The 23,021-nt window shown below is 41.3% G+C and overlaps 1 protein-coding gene across 1 annotated transcript in view; it reads left to right on the top strand.

Moving 5' to 3' along the window:
• LOC103806071 (fibroblast growth factor receptor 2) overlaps positions 1 to 22,814 on the top strand; it is a gene marked incomplete at its 5' end in the record, with an annotated part of 29,094 nt that extends 6,280 nt beyond the window's left edge. The window contains 9 exons of the mRNA XM_009078742.1: positions 5,729 to 5,880; positions 9,195 to 9,316; positions 10,209 to 10,319; positions 11,063 to 11,253; positions 14,148 to 14,270; positions 15,552 to 15,622; positions 17,377 to 17,514; positions 18,783 to 18,888; positions 22,521 to 22,814. Of these exons, the coding sequence (XP_009076990.1) occupies positions 5,729 to 5,880; positions 9,195 to 9,316; positions 10,209 to 10,319; positions 11,063 to 11,253; positions 14,148 to 14,270; positions 15,552 to 15,622; positions 17,377 to 17,514; positions 18,783 to 18,888; positions 22,521 to 22,685 (1,179 nt within the window). The remainder of the gene's footprint in view (positions 1 to 5,728; positions 5,881 to 9,194; positions 9,317 to 10,208; positions 10,320 to 11,062; positions 11,254 to 14,147; positions 14,271 to 15,551; positions 15,623 to 17,376; positions 17,515 to 18,782; positions 18,889 to 22,520) is intronic.
• Between the last annotated feature and the right edge of the window lie 207 nt (positions 22,815 to 23,021).

Genomic DNA, 23,021 nt, shown 5'->3' with positions numbered 1-23,021 from the left:
GAGTGTTATTTCATGGTGTGTGACAGCAGTGCCAACCACTGCCCTCAGTTTAGTTATTTAGCATTAAATGATGCAATATGGACCTTCTCCAAAGCTATTGTTTTCACAGAGGGGAAAGATACTGTCTCACAACATGCTTGTCACGCTGGGTTTTAAGAATATATTTTGGTTTTCTACATTTTCTTAGCTGAAATGGCATTTTGCCTTTAGAAGTGGGAATAATGTTTTTGAAAAACAGTTTAGATTTGAAAGCACAAATCCTCTTTCAACATCTAAGCAAAAAAATTCCAGTACTCTCCATTCTTTGTAATATTGTTTTGCTAACAGGAGTTTCTCGTTGAAGGGCTCTCTGTTTTTGTATCTTCATGGAGGAAAATGTAACTACTGTAAGCATTACAAGAAAGTTGTGTTTCTGTTTTGATTATTTCACTGGTTAACTTGCAGAGCCAGGATGAGATGAGCAGTCCCTGAAGATATGCTCATCAACAGTGAAGATTCCTTAATTTTTTTCAGTTAGCATCTCCTGGGTCTCTGAGGGTGCAGCAGTTGTTTAGTTTCTGCATCTTTTAAAGCTGGTTTTGGATTTCAGAATTGCTGTCCCAAATGCAGAATTGCAAAATAATCCAGATGTTTTATTTAATGGGTGTGTGTTTCTGGATTATTCAGCTCTGTCTTCTTGTGCCACCGAGTTTACTTTGCTTCAGTTTATTTGTGATTCAGAGGATTGTGTTTAAAGCCTGGTGGGGTTTTGTCACTAAGTCTTCATTTATCTGTTGATCACAAAAGGTTCTCCCTTGCCTTTGTGCTGTGTGTGGGAGGCATGCAGAAAGTGGCTGAGTTGAGAGGAGTGAGGGTGAGATGAGCAGGGAAGATACTCGTGGCAGGTAGACTGTGTGAACAGGGAAGAGATCCAGGACTGGGCAATGGGATTTGTTGGAATTCCAGAGAAATGAGGCCATAGACTGGGAAATTCTTGATATTGTTTTCAAAGCTCTCTGCTGCTGGGTCATGCTCCCTAAGGATCTGGGTATGAAAATAATCCTGGTTCACAAAGAGATGTTTGCACAGCTCTGATGCCATCTTGTCTAAGCAGGAGAAGAGTCTTGCTGAGTAACATATGGTTTGGTTTGCAGGCCTGGATTCCCCTACACTATTTAGTCTGAGCTACTACAGGATTTTATCGTTCTCCACATGCAGGCATTTTTTTTCCCTGCCAAAATGCAGTTCTTTTCACATTCATAGCAAGGGTCATGGTGAAGTCAGGAATTAGCAGTTCCCTCCTGCTACAACCTTCAGCCTCACCAGGATCTGGTACTTGGTTTTTAGGTTTTGATGGAGAAATCCAGCAAGCAGCAACTCTTCCTTACATAAAAATAGAGAGCTGCAATGTTCTGTTGGTATAGCCATGGCCTGCATGGAGGTACCAGCTTGTGAGGGAGGGGAAGAAGCTTCTGTAAGATTGAACATCACAGGTTGATTTGCAGTACAGTCTTTGACAGGTTCAGTGAGCCAAAAGGTAAAGAGTAGCCTTCAATAGGATATCCATCTATTTTGTAGAACTTACTGTTCTTTTAACACATAAATTACAGTTGAAACCAATAAGAAGACAGTCCCATCTCCTGTGACTTGCCTAGGCAAAGGCAAGTGCAAGTGTTGTCATCACTAGGGCATTTTATTAGGGCTATCACAGTCAATCTGTCAAATTTGGATCCCCTCAAATTGGTTGTGTATATGTGTGTTCAATAGGGAGCAATGATTTCTTTATGCCTAATATTTCAAATACATTCCCATTAATTGTCAATTGTTCTTGTGTATTTGTGAAGAACAAAGATCAATTGGTTTAAAGTAAGACTTGAGATCACCTAGAAAAATAGCCAATTCAAAGTGAGGATGGCAGTTGAAACCTGAAAAAAAGAAAAGTATTCTGGAAAAAGGAAAATAGCTTAGCGTTTCACTTAATAGTGAATTGTAAAAGTATCGTTTATTTTAAGGAATAGACTATGAAACACACAGATTAATCATATTAGGGTAGGGTTGGAATGGACCTTACAGATCATCTAGCCCCAACCCCCTGCCCTGGGCAGGGACACCTCCTCACTAGATCAGGATGTTCAAGGCTCATCCAGCCTGGCCTTGAACACTGCCAGGGTTGGGGCAGCCACAGCCTCCCTGGGCAACCTGGGCCAGTGTCTCACCACCCTTAAACTAAACAGTTTTTTTCTCACATCTAACCTAAACTTTCCCTCGTTCAGTTTGAACCCATTACCCCTTGTCATTTCACTGCAGTTCTTAACACAGAGTCCCTCTCCAGCTCCTTGTAGGCCCTTCAGATATTGAAAAGTTACTCTTGAGTTCTCCAGACTGAACAACCCTAGCTTCCTCAGCCTGTCCTCTTATCAACTTCATGGCCTCCTCTGGACTTGCTCCACGAAGTTGATAAGAAGACTGGAGCTTCTCCTCTATGAAGGCAGGTTGGTAGGACATTGTTGAAAGGAATTTACTTTAATACCTTTTTTTTCTTTATCTTTGGATTTCTCTAAATGGAAACCATTGTCTTGCCTAGTGGTTGTCATTTGTTACCATTTTGTGCAGAAGTGTTCCAAAAGGAGTGCTCTTCACAAAGGGTGGTGCGTGTGTTTTGAATGTCAGCAATTAACATTTGGATTATTCAGTTTCATATAATGCATTTAACCTTGTATTTTCCTAGGTCACTCAGGTGGACTGTTTCTATCAGCAGCTAACAGCATTATTTACTAATTATGCATATACATATATGCATATGACTTCAAATTAACTTTTATAGCAGAGCCTTCAAAATGACTGACAATTATAGGAACTCACTGCGTGGCTGCTAAAATACCACAGCATGAGTGCCAGAACTGACAGATATAGGCTTCAGGACATGGTATGAATTATCAGTGGAGGAAAACACCCTTCATAATCAATTACAGACAATTACACACTGTTCTGCAGCTGATTTTGCCACATGTCACTTAAAGATTCCAGCAAAGATTTGTTTGTTTTAAATGCTCCACTGCTTAGAAATGCTTGTAAAGCATTAGCTGAGAGCTGATTAAACACAGTGTGTTGGCCAAAGGGAAAATAAGTTGTTAAAATGGGGATAGAATCATACATTGGTGTGTGAGTTTTGGACACAACAGGGTTTTCTCCTCCTCAGCTGCAGATATGGAGCTAAAGATCTGTCTGAGGTTGGTACTGGTTTTAGTTCTGGCCTCCTAAAAGCAGAAAGGGAGCACAAGGAATATTTTCTGACGGAGTTCTGCCTTCCTGTTTAGGTTAACATATGCCATAATAGTCCTTTCAGTGTTCTGCCCCGGTCAGGCTGACTTCTGCCTTGCTTGCTTTAATTAAGCACTCAAAATCCCTCGTTAGTGTAGCGTCATCACTTAAAACAGGTATCATCAACACACTGAGTGGACATTGAAGATGTCTAATTCACCCACATCAGATGAACCTGCATGGTAAGGGGTTGTAGAGCAGTGCTCTAAGTAGCAGGCTGGAAAAAGGTTTTCTATATGCTGTTACTTATATGTATACATGTAGACTCAAGTTGACCATGTCTACTGATCTTGAAGTAGGTAGGATTTTCCTCAGTGTTTTATAGTGTGTTCTAAGGCAGTGAAAAAAGATGCTTAAGGGATGAGATCAAAGGTTAATTCTTTATTATTGCAGAAAAGGTGAAAGGCCATTCTGAAATAGAAAAGCTCCTCCAAGCACAGGCCAGACAGGGTTGGCTTCATCTTTTCTGGAGCAGATTTTTATAGCCCTTGAGCTCCTGTAACTCCTTGTACTGCTCCAGTTAATCAATCAGAAGAATATTCCCTGGGAGTACAATCCATTTTTCATCTCCCAGACGCAGAGTATTTCCTCTGGATTTCTCATCATTCCTATCCATGTTAATGCACTTTGGTTACCTACAGCATCTCTGGCCCGTCATCCAGTTCTGCTGTGAAGTAAACGTGCAATAGTGTTAAAAGGGAAACTGGCAGAGTCTTTAATCTGTTTTTTTCCTATACATTATTGCTATTTAACCTCTTTGTTTAAAATGCATCACCAGAGTATTTCAGTTTATTGCAGGTTTACATGTATAGGCTTTAACCATGCTAAGACTGTTGAATGGTGAGTGTAAGAGCTAGTGAAAAGTTGAAACTCTGTAAGAGATCTGAACAGTGTTGTTATTGTATTAATGGGAAAAAAAAAGGGCTCCAGAATATTTTGGATATTTTTGATACTTAAGGTGTATCATCTAAATTTTGTAGCTTCGGTTCCATGCCTTCCTGATATCCCTTGAAAACAACTGCTATAATGGCAAAGACAGGCATGAAAGTATAGGAGCTCTTATCCACGTTGCCTGCAGAATCTTTAATTAACAATGTTGTTAATTGAAAACTGAAGTATCGCCCAAATATAGGTGATTCTGCCCCTGTACTTGGCACTGGTGAGGCCACACCTTAAATACTGTGTGCAGTTCTGGGCCTCTCAGTTCAGGAAGGATATTGAGGTGCTGGAGCAGGTCCAGAGAAGAGCAACGAGGCTGGTGAAGGGACTGGAGCACAAGTGCCATGAGCAGAGGCTGAGGGAGCTGGGGGTGTTCAGCCTGGAGAAGAGGAGGCTCAGGGGAGACCTTATCACCCTCTGCAACTCCCTGACAGGAGGTTGGAGTCAGGTGGGGGTTGGTCTCTTCTCCCAGGCAACCAGCAGCAGGACAAGAGGGCACAGACTCAAGCTCTGCCAGGGGAGGGGTAGGTTGGATATTAGGAAGAGTTTTTTTTACAGAGAGAGTGATCAGGCATTGGAATGTGCTGCCCAGGGAGGTGGTGGATTCACCATCCCTGGAGGGTTTCAAGCTGAGACTGGATGTGGCACTGAGTGTCATGGTTTAGTAACAATGGTAGTGTTGGACTCTATCTTGGAGGTCTCTTCCAACCCAGTTGATTCGATGATTCTATGATTGTTGTTATAGCTTCTTGATGCTTTCAATATTGAATGCTTGGAAAATATAGAATAAAAGAATCATACAGGTTGGAAAAGAACTGTAAGATCATCGAGTCCAAATGTAAACCCTGCCAAGCCCAACATCTCCCCAGGTGCCATATCTACATGTCTTTAAAATCTGTCTGGGACTGGTGGCTCCACCACTGCCCTGGGCAGCCTGTTCTAATGCTTTACAGCCCCTCCATTCAAGGAGGTGTTCCTAACATCCAATCTAAACCTCCCATAGAGACAATTTTCTCCTGCCCTATTGCTTGTTCCTTGGGAGAAGAGTCTGACCCCAACCTGGCTGTGTGCTGATTTGGGAAAAAGACATGGTGACATGGACAGCCAGGAGTGGAAGAAGAAAACTTACAGATCACATCTGCTCATGGTATGAGCTGCCCACTTAGATGTCTAAGGGTAGTGATATAAATACTGTCAGTTGATTAAAAATATATTCATTTGATAAACAAAAATATATTCTGAGTGAATATACTTAAAGCTTACATGGTTTTTGACCTATGGGACAGACTTACAGCCTTGGCAGCAAGTAGAGTCAGTATTGTGCTTACAAGGGAGGGTAAATGTGAGAACAGTGCCCTGGAAACAAGATTGCAGATCCAACCACTTCCTGAGCTGGCTTGGTGTCAGGTACTGGTGGTTTTCAGCTTTTGGGTCCAGATTACATCTCTACCTTTTTTTTTCCTTTTTGCATCTTGCATTGCAACAACAGGTGTCAGCTGACTCGAGCTCCTCCATGAACTCCAACACACCTCTGGTGAGGATAACGACTCGTCTCTCCTCTACTGCCGATGCTCCCATGCTTGCAGGAGTCTCGGAATATGAATTGCCAGAAGACCCAAAGTGGGAGTTTCCAAGAGATAAGTATGTAGTCTGTTTCCTTTGACACTACCTCTGCATGTCCAAAAAACCTGTCACAGTATGAGAGGAAGCATCTTTCTTAATGTCTCCCAGGGTTTCTTCAGTTTAAAGGAAAATCTAAATTACCTGAAGCTCCTCTGAAGATCAAGAGACAATTCAATTATCTGAAATCGGTTTGGTTAAATAGAAACTTAAATTTTCTCTGCCTGTCGGTTCTGATTATATTTTCAGATTTCTTGTAGGTTTTCAGATACTCTGCTGAAATGTAAGTTCTCTGTTAGGAAAAGAGTGACTATTTCAAATTAGGTATGATCTAGACTGAGAAAAATATCCACATATAAGCATTGTTGAAGGGTAGTTCCCAAACAATGCCTCTAAATATTAAACCATGTTTCTTAGTTGATGATTTAATTGGTTAACATTTAAAATACAGATAATACAATATCATGGAGGAGATAAAGTCTAAATTATGCTATTAGACAATCTTTTCTTTCTGTCAGGACTTGGGTTAGGATTTGGTGTTGATTTTGTATTAACCTGTATTAATGGAGATGATGATTTTTGATTTAGGAGAACACTTTACATGTTGCATGTACAACTTCTGTGGCTTAAAAGTATTAGGTTTCAAGCAGAGCATAGTGAATTTTGATATATTCAAATTCACATGGCTACATAATATTCAAAGTCTGTTGACTAACATGCAAAATGAACTTTTGAATAATCTAATTTAAACTGTAACCATATTTCTTAATGCAAAAAAGACATGCAAAAGAGAGATAATATTAACACAGGTAGGACCATGATTCCATGTCAGAGTTAATACTAACTTCAGGAAGTCTTTATGTGGCTTTCAGAGAATAACAACTATTATCATGGACAGTTCCCTTTGAAAGTTCAAGGCTGTAACTTTTGGATAGATGAGTTGTAATTTTGAACCTTCTGACAACTGTTCTGGAAATTGTTTTATTGATGTAGCTGAAAAATAGTGTAAAATGCTGTAATTGCCACCTGCAGCATTCTAGTCAACAGTGGGGGTCTGTATATGTGCTTCTGTCAGCTCATACCCTGGGGAGATACACTAAATGCAGAAAATTTTAGAGTTGCTAAACATTTAAACCCAGTGTTGTGCACAAATGTAGGTGGAGCAGATCTGCAATGAAAGGAGGCTATTTAGAGGCAGTTTATTAGGTTGGGGGGCAGGAGGCACACAATGAGGGGTTTGTTACTTTGGTCCTAGCAGGGCAATAGCACATAAATTAACCAGTTTCCAATGCAAATGTTTGTTCTCTGCCAAGATCCTAAATTCAATTTTAGTTCTGGAGTAAATGCAGGATGACCTCAGCATAACACACGCTGCCCTTCAGTCTTTGCACCTTTTTAAACTCGCCTTTGCTTTAGAAACCAATCCAAAACAGCTCGAGGAACTCTCACCAAGGCAAAGCCCACGTTTGACAGAGTGTGCTGGTTGCCCTCAGAGGAGACACCTCTCACTTCTGTCCTCTGCCTGAGCAGATGAGTGAGGTTTTCAGACCTCTTAGCTCTGGTCTAACACTCTTCAGCTGATGGTATGACAACCTCTCTCTATTTCATGGGGGAAGACAAGTCTATGCTTTGAAGAATGGGTGCCTACCTATATCATAGCTGTGAATCCAGATTTGACCATGGAAAGCCAAGTCCTTAGGAACTCAGTTATGAAAATGCTTATCTGAATCTAGCCCCTACACTGGATGACTTTAGCAGCATCACACGTGCTGAGCACTGTCCCCAGTTCCTGCCATGACACTGCTGCTGGATGCAGATGGTATTGTCTGCAAGTAGTCTGAATCTGGGTTTTAACCACTTAGGCTGGCACCAAAAAGATTTTGCCCAGAGGCTTTGAAGTTTCTTTTTTATTTAATCTCTTTTTTTCTAAAGTTGAGATTGACATCTCTGTGTCTGTCTGTTAGAGCTGAGCAAGTTTTGCAACCAGGTATATACTCCACAAAAGGCATTCTGGAGACCCCACTTAATGACTGCTTCTTTTGAAAGGGTTTTACATTGGTGCTGTGAGTTTGTTTCTCCCAGTCACTGCTTCCCCTCTGAGCTGAGCCTGAGTGCTGCAGGCAGGAGGCATCTCATGAGTATGCAGCCAAGAAACAAACTCTGTGCTAGACCCAGTTGTGAGTGAATGAAGTGTCCTGTCTTGCCCCTTAAAGGATCAAAGTGCTGGGGAATGTGGGTGAGGAGGCCATGAAGAAGATGGATTGGAGGGGCCACTTGGATCTGCTAAGAGTCCTGTCCCATGGAGGTGCTGTCTTTATGCAGCTGCTTGTGCAGCTGGGCAGGGAGAGCATCACCTTGGCAGGCATAGCACTGGGATGTGTGTCAGGAGAGCAGAGCCAGTGGCTGTGGCAGATCTTGGCAGCTCTTCAGGGCATGTGAGCAGCACGGGTACCTTTGCCTGGGCTCTCCCAGTGGTTGCTTCTCCTGAGCCACATGCTTGTCACCAGCCTCTTTTCCCTTCCCTTTGTTTCTCTTTCATCCTGCCTCCACTCTCCCAGTGGAGTCGCAGCTGTTTGACCATCCCATCAGCCACTCAAAAGAGAAATGTGTTCAATAATTACCCGTGTCTGCACCCAAGCATCATGTCAACTGACTTGCTGTCTCTGTCCTGTGGTGCAAGAGATCATTAGGCAAGCAAAAAGCAGGAATATGAATTTAGAGCTAAAATACAGCTGCCTGACAGCGTGTTTGATTTCCCTTTCTGTTTGTGCTATGCCATTATACCACAGGAGTAAATAATATTTAAAACATCCCTTTGCTCTTAATACTACCCCTTACCACACCAGTAATCAGCTGGCTGAGAGCAACCACATGGCAACACACACAAAGGGACTTTTCTTTCATCTTTTCTTCATCTCCTTGCAGTCATTATGAGCATGAAGATGACTGTCCACATTGCAGTGGCAGGAAGAGCTGGCCCGCTGCTGGCTGTTCCTGAATTCCAGCCATGGTCTGATGTTTTTGAAAGCTCTGCCCCTCCATTGTGTCTCCTCATAAGGCATCAAGTGCAGCCTCTTATTACAAGGAGTGGGAGAGCTTAAAAGCTTGGTTTAGTGTCTGATCTGCCTTTCTGAGATGCTCTCTATACCATCTTTAAGCAAACACACGGCAGTGTGTGTGTCAACCAATGCTCACCCAGAGTCTTATTAGTTCCATATGATAAGTGCTTCATGCTACAGCAAGTTGTTGAAAGCTTTTTATGTTTAGACCTGGAATTTCATTGGCTGCACCCCTTCACCAGATGCTGTATGTTAATCTGCTGTTTGCACCTCTAGGCTGACACTGGGTAAACCCCTGGGAGAAGGTTGCTTTGGGCAAGTTGTCATGGCTGAAGCAGTGGGGATTGACAAAGACAGGCCAAAAGAAGCAGTGACCGTGGCAGTGAAGATGTTGAAAGGTAAGAAAAGTGGGTGATTAGGGATCAGAATGGGCGATATGGCAGTTCTCATCCACAAAAAAGTTTCTTTTGTGGCATCTGAACTCTGTCATCATTGTGGGGAGGGTCAAAGAGCACATAGCTGACCTCAGCCTTCAGCAGTTTGGGGTGTAAATCTGCGCCCTTGACAGCCTGTTTATCTTGAGCAGTGAGTATTTAGGAGCCAGGAGATGTATTAGCATCGTGTGGGTCTCTCTGCTTTTGGTTTACTTCATGTCAGAGGCTGTCCATGTGTAGATCATACCCCATTCAGTCCAGGTGGTTGGTGCCTATTTACTTTGAGTTTAATTGTAAGGTTAGTTTGCAGGAAAGGCATAGTTATTGGAGGTTTGATAGCTAAGGACAGCTTTTTTATGTCTGATATTGCTGTGCTGCCTCTTAACATAAAACACTGAAGAGCTGCTCAGTCCATCAAAGGGGTTGAGACTATTTTTGTTAAGATATAATGTATGACTTTGTATAAACATACAGTGTATACTGGGAAACAAATCCTGTATCTGCATTTTGAGTCACACATATTTTACACCAACTGGTGAGCCTTCATAGAATCATAGAATTTAAGGGTAGGAATGGACGTTACAGATCATCCAGCCCCAACCCCTGCCCTGGGCAGGGACACCTCCCACCAGAGCAGGTTGCTCAAGGCTCATCCAGCCTGGCCTTGAACACCACTAGGGTCAGGGCAGCCACCACATCCCTGGGTAACCTGTGCCAGTGTCTCACCACCCTCACAGGAAAAATCTTTTTCTCACATCCAACCTAGACTATCCCTCCTTCAGTTTTAACCCTTTAGCCTTAGTGAAGTTCATGCTGGCGTGCTAGAAAACATGAACTGAACCCATGTCTTCTACAGATGATGCTACAGAAAAAGATCTGTCTGACCTGGTGTCAGAGATGGAGATGATGAAGATGATTGGGAAGCATAAAAATATCATCAATCTCCTTGGAGCCTGTACTCAGGATGGTGAGTAGAGAAAAGAAAGTAAACCAGAGCTTTCCAACAGGCTTGCAAAAGTCTCATTAGTCATAATTTTTCAAGAGGTTTTAAGGAAGGAGTCATGTCGTGATGGGATTTTTAGATATTTACCTAGCTTAGCAGCAATATTTTAACTCCTGTGTCTCATTAGAGTTGCAGCTTTAATATGAGAAAAGGTACTATATCATATAAAAACTCTCTAATCCCTTGCTGTAGGGAACAAATGACATTTTGCAGTGGCTTTACCCGTATCTGTTATTCTGAATTTTCAGTTCTGCTTTAGGAGAACTTCTATCTCATGAATTTGAAATGAGCACTTTTACCCCTGAAAGTTAATTATGTCACATAAAGTGATGCAGGAGGGCATAAAAGTCTAGAAATTAAAGAATTTTAAGAAGCACTTTCCCCTTGTTTGAGGTCTCATGGTATATTTTTGTTTGAAAATGTTTGCTTTGCAGTCTATGGTGTGACCTAGATGGAATAGGCACTGAGTCAGGGTTTAGATACTTTAAGCCACTAATTGTAGTTCTGCCACTCTCCTGCTGTGGAGCTTTGGACCAGTCACTTTGCCAGGTCTGAACCTCCTTTTCTTCCAAGTGTGCTTACTGATTTCCCGCTTCGGCATTTATTGACTCTGTTAATTTATTATAGAAGGCTGAAAGCTTCTTTCCATGAAAACACTTTTCCCTTGGACTTTACTCCATTTTCCACATGGTTCTGTTTATCCCAAGGTCCGTTGTACGTGATAGTGGAATATGCTTCCAAAGGGAACCTGCGCGAGTACCTGCGAGCGCGTCGCCCCCCGGGCATGGAGTACTCCTTCGATATCAACAGGGTGCCAGAGGAGCAGATGACCTTCAAGGACCTCGTGTCATGCACATACCAGTTGGCAAGAGGCATGGAGTACCTGGCTTCACAAAAAGTAGGTACAACTCAGCAAACACTGCACAAAGCACATGATGCGTATTTCTTAGGAACTTCTCTAGTTGAATTTTGTTCTTGTTTGCGTTCAAGAATTTGCTGGGAGAAGGAGCTTTCTCAAACAAGTTGCACAATCCATACTCTTGGAGATGAGTGGGAAAATTCATGCACTTAAAGTTTTTCATCTTTGTTTAACAATATTGCTAAAATGAGGCCCAGAATGGATCATTTAAAGTAAATATTGCATACATATCTGCAGTCTGAATTCATAAGCACAGGTGGTCACTTGATTACACAAGTCACATTACTCCACCCATGAGACAGCAGGCTCCATTTGCCTTCTGTTTCCAGTCAAATCAACCAAATCCATTCACGTAGTGATGTAAACCAAATGAGTTCAGTTACTGAAAGGATTTGCAGAATAACAACAGTCAGAGTTGAGAAGACCCAAGACACCAGGGCAAAAACAGTGAACAGAAAAGCAAAAATAAATGGGGTGTATTAGTCACTTAAATTTTGCACTTTACTTAAAACTAGTGTTTGTCAGGAGAGCAAACTTGTTGAAAGAATTTATTCATCCTGTCATGTCCCCAGACACTTATTTCTTAAACTTGTCTTCAAACATTTTTATTTAACCTGTAATTTGATTAAATTATAGTTCTGAAATTTTAAATAACCCCGTAAACGTACTGTGGCTTGGTGGACAAGCAATCATGAATACCCTGAGTGGTGTTTGGACCCAATGGCTAAATGAGAGCAGCAGATAGTGATGATAAGTACTTCCTGCAGGGTGTGGAGTGGTTAGTGGGATTTATACCGATTTCCAGTCACATCCACTCCCAAGTATGGAGCTGTTTTCAACCAAAGACCAGGGCTGAATATAATCCTCCATTCCTGTTGCTTGAAGTCATTATGTTGTTATAGTTTTTTCTGCTTTTTTAGAGGTTGAGGGAGAGGGGAAATCTAGGCTTAATTTTGCTTTTATTCTTTTGTTTTGAAACAGTAAATCTTAGCATAGTAGGGTTGACAGGGCAATGTGCATAACACTGAGGCAAAATTCTTGTAATGGAGTAAGCATGAGTATTGATTAGGTAACGAGCATCAGGATATCTCTTTCTAAGATTAAAGAAGCTCTTGCCTGGCAACGCGCCATGTCCCAAGAAAATAGAACTGATGTGAAAGGAGAAAATAAATCTTTTGACTGGCACATCTTGAGAACAAGCATCTTCCTGAGAAACTGAAGTGCTGTTGTAGGGCACTGCCAAGAAGGTGTGTGCTCACATAGATGTGCAGGCAGAACCACTGCATCCTTTGCAAAAACAATTGGTCAGTGCTGCATTGAACTTGACAGAATGTGAGGCATTGCACAAGGCACAGGGAAAGCAAAGGCAGCACATAGTAGAACTGTGCAGTCTGGTGCTTCAGATATCCTACCATTTGTGTTTGTATTTCACTAGTTCTTTTCCCCTTAGGGATCCATTTACTGAGCTGGAATAATAAGAGAGCTGGTCTTCTCACGGTATTTCCATCATGCAGGAGCTGTGAGAAGGCCAGTGTTCTTGTTATTTCGATCCAATAAATGGCTCACTGAGACTTCAAAAAAACAAAAAAGAAAAACCAGAAAAGGTGATGTTTGCATGCCTACTTTTTGCCTTACAAAAGGTTTTAGCCTTACAATTGTCCTTAGAAGCAATAACCGATTTCCAAACTTTTAGAAGTAAGGTTGTCCATGTTGTTTCTGCTACCATAGTATTGATGATGCTGAATTAGAGGACTAATTGTATGCTGAAATCATGTACTCTTGTCTGGACCTGTGCACATGGAGGCATTGCTGGAGCAGGATTTTCCTGGCAGTTCCCCATGACTAACCCAGTGAAGAGCAGGAACATCATAGGTTCATTTTACTCATGTTCAATAAGGGGTCTCAGCAGGTTGCTGGGGCAAACTAAAACGCAAGAAAGAAATTGACTGTTGTATAGTTATTTGTAGTGGATTGGTCCAGCATGTCTAGGCACATGCTGAAATGAAGAGTACAATGTAAAGAGTAACCCAGAATTGAGGAGGGGGGAGGAAAAGATATATTTAGCTTGAAAATAAGCAGAATATCCTGGTGGGATTCCAAATGCAATGTTTCTTACCATGGCCCCACTGCCACCTTGTATCAACCCTAATAAGGCTACTTAAACACAGGAATCATATCTAGAGCAGTCCCAGTGTCCTTTCAGTGTGAGGATAATGCTGACATGAAGGAAACATCTCTCAGGAGATAACATGTTTAGTTTCAGTATCAAAGCTGTCTTAAAAGCAAACAGCCAAACCCAGATTGTTTTGGGCTCTTTTCCTTTCCTTTTTGTAATTAAATTGACACAGTCTCGTGCTTGAAGTAAATATACACACCAGTACAGACATCTAGTTTACAATTATGTCAATATCTTCAATATTAAAACCAGTTGCACTGATTCAGACCATCAGGTTTTAGTTCTGGTGAGACAATATCATTGAAGAGAAGCAACACAGTAAAATGTTCATGAACAGTGTTTGTAATGAAAGAGCTGCAGTACCTGTACCTGGGCACATGTAACAGAGAGTGAGTCACAACCCCTTGGCACCGTTTGGGTCACCACCTAAGCTTTCAGCCTTAGCAAAAATATGTCTAAAGCAGACCAGGTTTTTCTAAGAGACTCCTTAGAGCCATTGTTCAACACCAGCCAAGGAGTTGGATTGCAATAATTAAGAAAATCATATTTCACAGGCTTGTAGTAAATGTGTGGCTTTCCCACCTTGTCACTGAGGCTAAAATCTGTAAAGGAGACTCAGTTATGGTGTTGAAGTACTTTACCTTTTACAGCATCTTATTTCAGTGGGCCGTTTTTTTCTTCTTTCTTTTCTTTCCAGTGTATCCATCGAGACTTGGCAGCAAGAAATGTTTTGGTAACTGAAAATAATGTCATGAAAATAGCAGACTTTGGTTTAGCCAGAGACATCAACAATATAGATTATTATAAAAAGACTACTAATGTAAGTGGATTGTTTTTCTAATCTCTGGAAACAAGTGTTTCTCTCAATGTTGAATTTCAAAACTATGATTGTAAACTTAATGGGCTTCTTGTACAGCAGCCTCACTTTTCATTGAGACAGAAAACAGGGATCAAGGATATAAGCATTTCTGTCGCCTCTTGCAGTGACAGTTAGTTAAAAAGATAAGCAAAGAGAGTGTGTATTGTAGGGTTAGAAGTGCTAAAATACAAGAACTTCTTTTTTTCTGTGTCCCTGACTCCAATCACTTGAACTAAGTGGAATTATTCCTGTTGATTCCAGCTGATTTAGTAGCCAGCCTAGGATCTTGAAAAACACTGTGCAAACAGTGCTAGCAATACTCATTCAAAAAAAATCCTGTTTGTATGTGGAGATACTTTATGCCTTTGCCTGTATTTAGCTTATTATATGCAGCCTGTGGTGGTATCAAAGTCAGGCCAGAGGTTGAGAAAATTGATTTGTACTGTCACTGTTTTGCTGTTCAACCTGTACCAAATCAAGAAGATCACATATTTTGGATGTAGCATTGATGCCCAGTTTGAACTCCCCTCACTGGATCTCTTAAGATCCTGCTGAGCTACACTCAGGTTTTGATGGAAACTCTGCAGAACTCATGGAGTTTTACAGACTTTAATATGTATAAATATGACTTATTATTAACAATCATGCTAGTGATTTTCATAGATAAGCCACTTAAGTGATTAATGGCATTTTAATCATAATATATGCTACTTCCAAAAGCCAGAACAGCCAGGAATGGTGGGAATTGAGCCCTCTTCATATCAGGCTTTGTACAATTCCTGGGCTCAGGGCAGACTGTGTGTGCAAAGCAGACTGTGAGCTTTGGGTCACTGCAAAAGGAACAGGAAAGCAAAAGTCTTTGGTTTGGTGATCAGCCTATTTTTGCAGGAAGGTCTGTTTTTCATAGGTTTATTAATTGTGGGGGGTTTGTCTTTTTAGACCCATGGTGGAATGACCTTTTTTAATTACGATCTGCTTATCCTCTCATTTTCCTAGCAAGCAGTCTGGGAACTTTTTTAAGTGCTCTTAATACTTTTAATTTTATCTTCAATGTTTACATCCATCTTTCTTAGCAGTCTCCCTCCTTTAGCCCATTTTACTATTTTTTTGCACTGAAAATTGTGTGCTGGTTTGCCTTAGCGGACTGCTCTCTGAGAATTGATTAATCTTTGAAAGAAATTGCTGCTGAAATCTTCCTGTAAATTGCTGCCATTTTAATTTTCCTTCCCTCCAAACTCACAGGGACGACTTCCAGTAAAGTGGATGGCTCCAGAAGCTCTGTTTGACAGAGTTTACACTCACCAAAGTGATGTGTAAGTGGCCTGATTCAAATGGGGTTTTGAGTGGGTGGGAAGGAGAGTTGTTTTCTTTGTATTTGTTAAAGTTTTGGGTTATTTCAAATGTATTTTATTTTTCGTCCTTTACCTTTAAGAGTTTTCATTCTGTTTCACATATTAATAGATGGAACAGGACTTGCCCTTAGAAAGTGAGGATTTTCTGGTAGACTGCTAACCAGTGCTCTGTTACTAATCTGCCCAGCTTCAAAGCACATGAAAGGTGGAAAATGCTAACCTCCTTCTGTCACTGCGGAAGTTTCCCCCCTTGAACTTATTTACGGATGTGCAGCTACAAAGAGTCTATCTAATTTGCTTGGCTTTTGACATACTCTGGACTTCCTTCAGGTTAAAAAAAAAAGAAAGAAAGAGAGAGAAAAGAAAGAAAAACAGAGAAATTTGCTGAAAACTTCTTCTAAAAATCTGTGCTAAGATTAGGTATAGTAAAACATAGGCTGGGTGGACTGGAAAAGTTTTCTCTGGTTTTTAGAAGTGTTGTTGCTTCCCAGCAGTACTTCACATGTAGTAGGAAATCATTGGGCTCTGACACTTCAAAATCTTTTCATGTGTGCACAGAGTCACTGGCTGATGCAACTGCTTCCTCTTACAGTTCTGTGTACATGGTGCTTGAAGTAGACATGTATTTCAGATGAAGATCTTATGCTTTCTCTTTCTCCGACTGAAGCTGTTGATTGTAAGGGTCTGTGTGTTTCCCAGCACAGGTGTAAAAGGTTATTCATGTCAGTGCAGGGTTAAAAAGGCAAAGGGTAGGGTGGAGAAAATAAGAAGTATCTCCTCATTCTTTAACCTGTGTGCACTTTCCAAACTGCTCTCTCCTGAAGAAAACCATTTACTGAGGCGTTTCCTGCAATCTTTACATCATTTACAAAGGAAATGATATACTCAGGTTAAGGGTGGATCAAACTCATGGTTTAAAATAACATCTTGGCAAAATATTTAAGTAAATGCGAAGTAAACCACTTCACTTGTTTGGAAGTGAAAGTCAGTCTGAGCTCCTCAGCAACCAGCGAACATGAGGATTTCAGAGCTGGGACTTGGAGACTCTTGGCCCAGTGGTGGCTTTGAAGATAGCTAAAGATAATATTATTGTAAATTTGTGCAAACAGTTTACTAAAATACCCTGCTGCAGAGCTAGGAGATCTGCAGAGGTGCTCAGGAGCCAGTGCAAGCTGTGTGCTGTTGCTCACCTGGCAGAGCTGCCTGCCAGAGAGCCCTAGGTTGCCAGCAAGACACGATGAGGCAGGCTCTGGAGAAGGTGGCAAGCAGGCAGGAAAACTGGCTTAAAATTATCCACCTTCATTTCCTAGCAAAAGTTTAAAAAAAAATAATAGAAGAGCAGAATGATGCAAAATATTTTTGTTTTGCACAGTCTGCTTTTTCCAAAGCAAATCCCTCCTTGTAATTGGAGTCCAGCTGAGCTGTGAGTGTTCTGTAAGTCATTAAGCTGTGAAGATGCAGTTCTTTGCAGTAGCCCTGGAAACTTAGGTGCTCAGAGAACACCAGGAAAAGGAAAAGAGTGTGTTTGGGTACATGCTTGGGCCAATCTCCGTTTCATATGCTGTCCATGCACTTGATGCAATTCCAAGATTCCTGACCTGATCTAGGGGGTCAGACCTGGGCAGAAGCTGATTTAAGCATCTCCTAGGAGGAGCTGATATTCTCTCTTTTCAGCAGTCAGGCAGATCTAATGCAATTTTCTCTTTGCTTTGCAGTTGGTCATTTGGTGTGTTAATGTGGGAGATCTTCACGTTAGGAGGATCTCCCTACCCAGGAATCCCAGTGGAGGAACTTTTTAAGCTGCTTAAAGAAGGGCACCGAATGGATAAACCTGCCAACTGCACCAATGAACTGTAAGGACCCTGATTTGCTGTACCAGGATTGAGGGGCACAACTGCACTGAACTCACATGGTTAATGCTGCCCCTGGCAGAAACAAACATTTTTGGAAGCTCTTGATTCTAAAATGGTGGATGTATGTGTGGGTATAGATATGTAAAGAAAAGGTATGAAAAGCATTTCAGGAAGTGTTTGACAGAGGAAGCTTCTTTGCAGACCCTGCTGTGATCCTATTGGAAAAAGTAAAGGCCAGTGGCTTTTTGGTTGTGTATGAGAAATAGTGTGGCCAGCAGGACTAGGGAAGTGGTTGTCCCTCTGCACCTGGCACTCACACACCTCAAGTACTGTGTCTAGTTCTGGGCCCTTTGCTTCAGGAAGGACATTGAGGTGCTGGGGCATGGAGAAGGGTCTGTAACACAAGCCCTGTGAGGAGAGACTGAGGGAACAGAGGTTATTTAGCCTGGAGAAAAGAAGGCTCAGGGTGACCTCATCACTCTCTACAACTCCCTGACAAGAGGTTGTAGCCAGGTGGGTTGAGTCTTTTCTCCCAGGCAACTAGTGACAGGATGAGAGGACATAACCTCAAGGTGCACCAGGAAAGGTTTAGGTTAGATGTTAGAAAGAATTTCTTCACAGAGTGATTAGACACTGGAATGTGCTGCCCAGGGAGGTGGTGGAGTCACCAACCGTGGGGGTTTTTAAGGAGAGACTGGACATGGCACTTAGTGCCATGATCTAGTTGACATGGTGGTGTATGTCATAGGTTGGACTTGATGATCTCAGAAAACTTTTCCAACGTGATTGATTCTGTGATTCTGTGACATCATCTACAAGCCAGTCTCTGACTGTATTTTTCACACCCGTATTTGTTTGCTTTTAAATGTTATCTCCTGGTGATGAGGGGAGTGTGATTTTTCCTTTCTGATATTTCTGTATTGACAATAACTATTTTAATTTTTTTCCCATTTTAATCTCTTCATAAAGACTGCAATCCCTAGGACGTGCAAAAAAAAAAAAGGAAGCATGTATAGTTTAATACCTTTGAAATTTCTGGGGTAAAAAGCTACAGAATTTGGGTCCAGAAAATGGTAATTTAGACATGGAGCAAGAGAGAGACAGGAGTAGAAATCACTTTTGAAGGAAGGGAGAATTCAGTGGTCCATGTGTAGAGCTGTGTGTGCTCACTACTTAACTTGTGAAGAAGATCATGGACTGTGTATGAAAAGGTTTGCGAGAAGGACGTGTGATTTTAATTAAGCCAAGAAAATGTGTATTTCTTACAGCTATATGATGATGAGAGATTGCTGGCATGCTGTGCCTTCTCAGAGACCGACTTTTAAACAGTTGGTAGAAGACTTGGATCGGATTCTCAGTCTCACAACTAATGAGGTAGGTAAATTGTTTCCCTCCATAAGCTGCTGATCAGGAGAAAATGGTTCAGGAGGCAGATGGAATTTATTCAATTATGAAATCCTGCTCGAGTTCACTTCTTGTTCTGTTTGTCATTGTCCTCTGAGGTTACACGCAGCTAAACTATGTATCCTATGAACTCCTCAGTTTCTTGCCATTATGCCTTGATTTATGTAGCTAAAAAGAAACGCATCGTTAAAGTGGTTTTGTTTATTTCTCATTGCATGTTTATTTCTCATGCATTGTTTATACTCATTGCGTGGCAGTATTGAGGGACAGCACGTGACAGGTTGGGAGGCAATGTCTGTGTTTCGACATGAAAAGGGTGTGAAGGAGAGATGTAAAGTTCATGGTGTTTTTCATTTATCGACTCAGTTTGATTCCCAGCCATGATATGTAGGTCAGGAGAGGAGAAATCGTCGATGGTAGATTTCAGATAATGTGTCTGAGAGCGAATTAGGTTCACTGAAATAGCTCTCAGTGGAGGGAATGAGACCCACGGGGAATGTGCAAACAGCCATCCAATTATCCAAAGGTCCTGCCTAACACTGCTTCAGGTTGGGATATATGAATGCAAAAGGGTTTATTTGAAGAGTGTTCTTTCAGAGGTCTGAGATATTATTAGGTTTAGCAAGGAACACACTGATTAGGGTATTCACACAGGAATCTGTGCTCTTATCACTAAACCACATGCACCTTTGAGGAAAATCACAAGTGATGGGAATGTTGATTCTTTCGATGGAAACTTGAGAGAAAATGCTTGGTGTCCCAGAAATGTTCTACCAACTCCTCTTGCTTCTGAGAAATGATAGGTATAAAGGCAGGAACAAAAGGAAAAAAACAACTTAGACAGGGAAGTTGCAATGATTTGTTTTGACTGATTCAAAATAAGATTTTCAGACTTGTTATTGCTCCTTTATAAAGGGGGAAGGGTAGGAAAAAGAAGATTTGAACTGCTTTATATAGGTCCTCAACATTACAATCTAATTTTTCAGAATTGTCAGAGAAATAAAAAATGGATTATGGAGCAGCTTTAGGAAAGCCTGGATACAGCAGAGTTGACAGGAGAACCTGAGGAATGAGATGCCATTTTTTATGATCATCATTTGCCCCCAATAGATCTGGTTGAAAAAGATTCTTTGGCTTCAGTAGCAGCTATAAATTTGCCTGCATTCTGTTTGCTCTAAAAAGTGGCACATTCAGGAATGGCTCAGAGCTAGGGCAGGAACATGCACTCCCTATGGAGTCGGTGACGCAGCTCTGCGTCCTGTTACCATTTTCACCCCATCCAGTCCTGACTGCATCTTTTCTTGCCTAATTTATATATGATTTCACAAGACCAGTTGGAGGTGGGCTGGCTGCCACTACAGACTGCTGGGTGGCTTGGACTGGATATGTGTTTGCAAATTCAAGAGGGAGGTTCTGGGCTGCAATTCTAACCCTGGGAAAGGATATTGCTTTCTTTTCTGTGTGTGTTCAACGATCTTGCCTTCCCAATTCTGTCCTGCTCATAGACCTGGAATGATCTCAAAGGTAACCTGAAAAGGCCTTTAGGGTTATGTAAATCACTTCAGACTAGAATCATAGGAAAAACGGCTGGAAAAACCTTAGGAACACATCCAGTCCATCTGATCAGCCTACAGCAGGATCTACTATACGTTTGTCATTCCTGACAGATGTTTATGTAACTTGTCCTTAAAGATCTCCACTGCTGTATTTCGGCATCGCCCCTTGACAGCCTATTGCTTTGTTTTCCTAATCTTCAATCTTTCAACATCAGATATTGCTTTTGTCCCATTTACCCTGGACATAGAAAGCAAATTATTCCACTTGTCTTCACAGCGCGTTTCACGTTCCTGAAAGCTTGTCATCATTTCACTCCGTGTCTCCTGAGAACTCCAGCGTGTCCCATTTTCCTCCACAGCTTTTGAGATCTCTGATTTTGTAGAATCTGCACAGTTTTCCTGAAGTGCAGGTCCTTCATGCTTCAGTGTGACTACACTTCTGCTCATCCTCTCCACATTGGCACTTTTCCTTTCCCCCCAGAATCACACAGTTGACACAGGATCAACCTAGTTTGCCCAACAGCTCAAAGAATTGCTAGGGCAGCCAATAATATCTTCTGCATTTGTGCAAGTAATTATTTCTGCTTAAACAGTAAAATCTTCCTCTTTTTCAGGCTTAATCATCGCCTGTTGAGGTTTTTGGGGGTTTTCTTGATTTCCCCCCCCCAAAAAGACCCTATTTCCCATGTTTCCCTGAGCCACATGAGCAGAAGTCACCAAGAGTTGGCCTCATGGCTGTGACGTAATATCAACACCAAGAACCTGGTCTTGGTTCTTATGCCCCCTGATGTGACTCTGGCTGCTGACATTGGATAAGGATGTGGGAGAGGGGATAAGGATCCTAGCTTCAATTCTGAATTTGTAACTGAATTACATCAAGTCTTTTGATCTGAGGAGCCATGTCTGGTAGCCCATGAGAAAGCCTTGTTGCTTCAAATACTGGGTTACTTTCTTCTTCTGTATGTCTAGAAAGTAGCTGATTATTTCTGGCCATGATTTGCTAATCCATAAATATGTGTTAGGATTGTCCTCATGGATTTTTCCAAAATCCTGGCAGCAAGATAGGCAATAATCAATAGATCCAACCTTCCTTCTTCTGCTCCTCACTTTATTTTTCAGCATTTTAAAACTTGCATTCCACACCCTCCTTTGAAAGTGGTGACCATTTTTAAACTATAATATGGTAATAATTGAATGCCTGACTTAGAAAAATATGTTAGCCCAAGAACTAAATTACCCCAAACCTAAGCACAGCAGCATAAAATACTGACTGAGGTGGAAGACTTTGTCTCGTCAGTAGGATCATAACTTGTGGTTTAGCAAATGAAGAGATTGCATTTAAATGAATGCAGCTGCCTTTAGAAGTTGAAAGAGAAGGAACATTTCAAGGGGAAAAATAACTTTATTCTCTTGCCAAAACTGTTGTTTCTAGCAAAAGAGCCTTAACCCAAAACTTGGATTCAGCAGATGATATTTCCTTTTTTAACAACTGCTTTGGTCATGGCTACTCTAGGACACACAACACACACACACACAAATATGTAGTGTGTCAAACCCCAAATCTCATGAATTTAATTTTGTTTTCCTTTCAGTTCTTTTTTTTTTTTTTTTTTACATGTATGCCACTGCATATTTAAACACAGATTTAATATCACAGAATATAAAACAGATATTCAAAGTGACCAAAGGAATATAAAGTTGGAAGTGTCTTTCTCCAAATCACTACCATGTGCTCAAGAAAAGTGGTTCTATTTAGGATGAAGTTTCGTTTTTATCATTGTGAGTGAAAAGTCTTCTTTTGATGTGGTTGCCATGTTTATTCCCACTGACACAGCTAATGTTATTGGTTTGGTTTTTCTCTCTCTCTTTGAGCTCCTTGTTTTATGAGCTATTTAAGCAACAGGCAGTTTTGAATGCAGTTGTGCTGCAGAAGTGAGTGTCATGTTTAAACTCTGCTTTTACTGAGCAAGCCAAACATGAGCTGTGGTGACGTTATTGTCACTTTTACTCACTGTCTAAAAATGCACTTTATTTCCTTTGTCATAGGAGTATCTGGACCTCAGTGGACCTCTGGAACAGTATTCACCTAGTTACCCTGACACGAGGAGTTCGTGTTCTTCAGGGGATGACTCTGTTTTTTCTCCCGATCCAATGCCTTATGAACCTTGTCTTCCCAAGTACCAACACATGAATGGGAGTGTTAAAACATGAGAAGAAATCATACAGAGGAATAAAGAAACAAAAACATCAAGCTACCTACCGTATACAAAGCAAACTCTTTTCTCCAGGACCTTAATGTTTCTGCTTGTACATATGAAATATGGATAAAAAAGGAAAAAACCCAACTTGGAGGAAAGCAGTCAGAACCTACATAAGGAATCTCATAATTTGCAACTTTTCGATGTTCCCAACAAAGAAGAATGTTTCTGAGCTGTGTCTAGATACCCATTGCTATCAATTTTCTGGCTTCCTGTAAGCTACAACAGACTTTGTTTGTACAATGGACCAGTTGGACTTGAGGCAAACTCTGGGTCTGCCTTTCTTGTT

This window comes from Acanthisitta chloris, unplaced genomic scaffold (assembly GCF_000695815.1).
Source record: "Acanthisitta chloris isolate BGI_N310 unplaced genomic scaffold, ASM69581v1 scaffold4267, whole genome shotgun sequence".
Classification (NCBI taxonomy): domain Eukaryota; kingdom Metazoa; phylum Chordata; class Aves; order Passeriformes; family Acanthisittidae; genus Acanthisitta; species Acanthisitta chloris.
The sequence above is the reverse complement of the archived record's forward strand: the minus strand, read 5'-3'. Positions and strand labels throughout refer to the sequence as shown.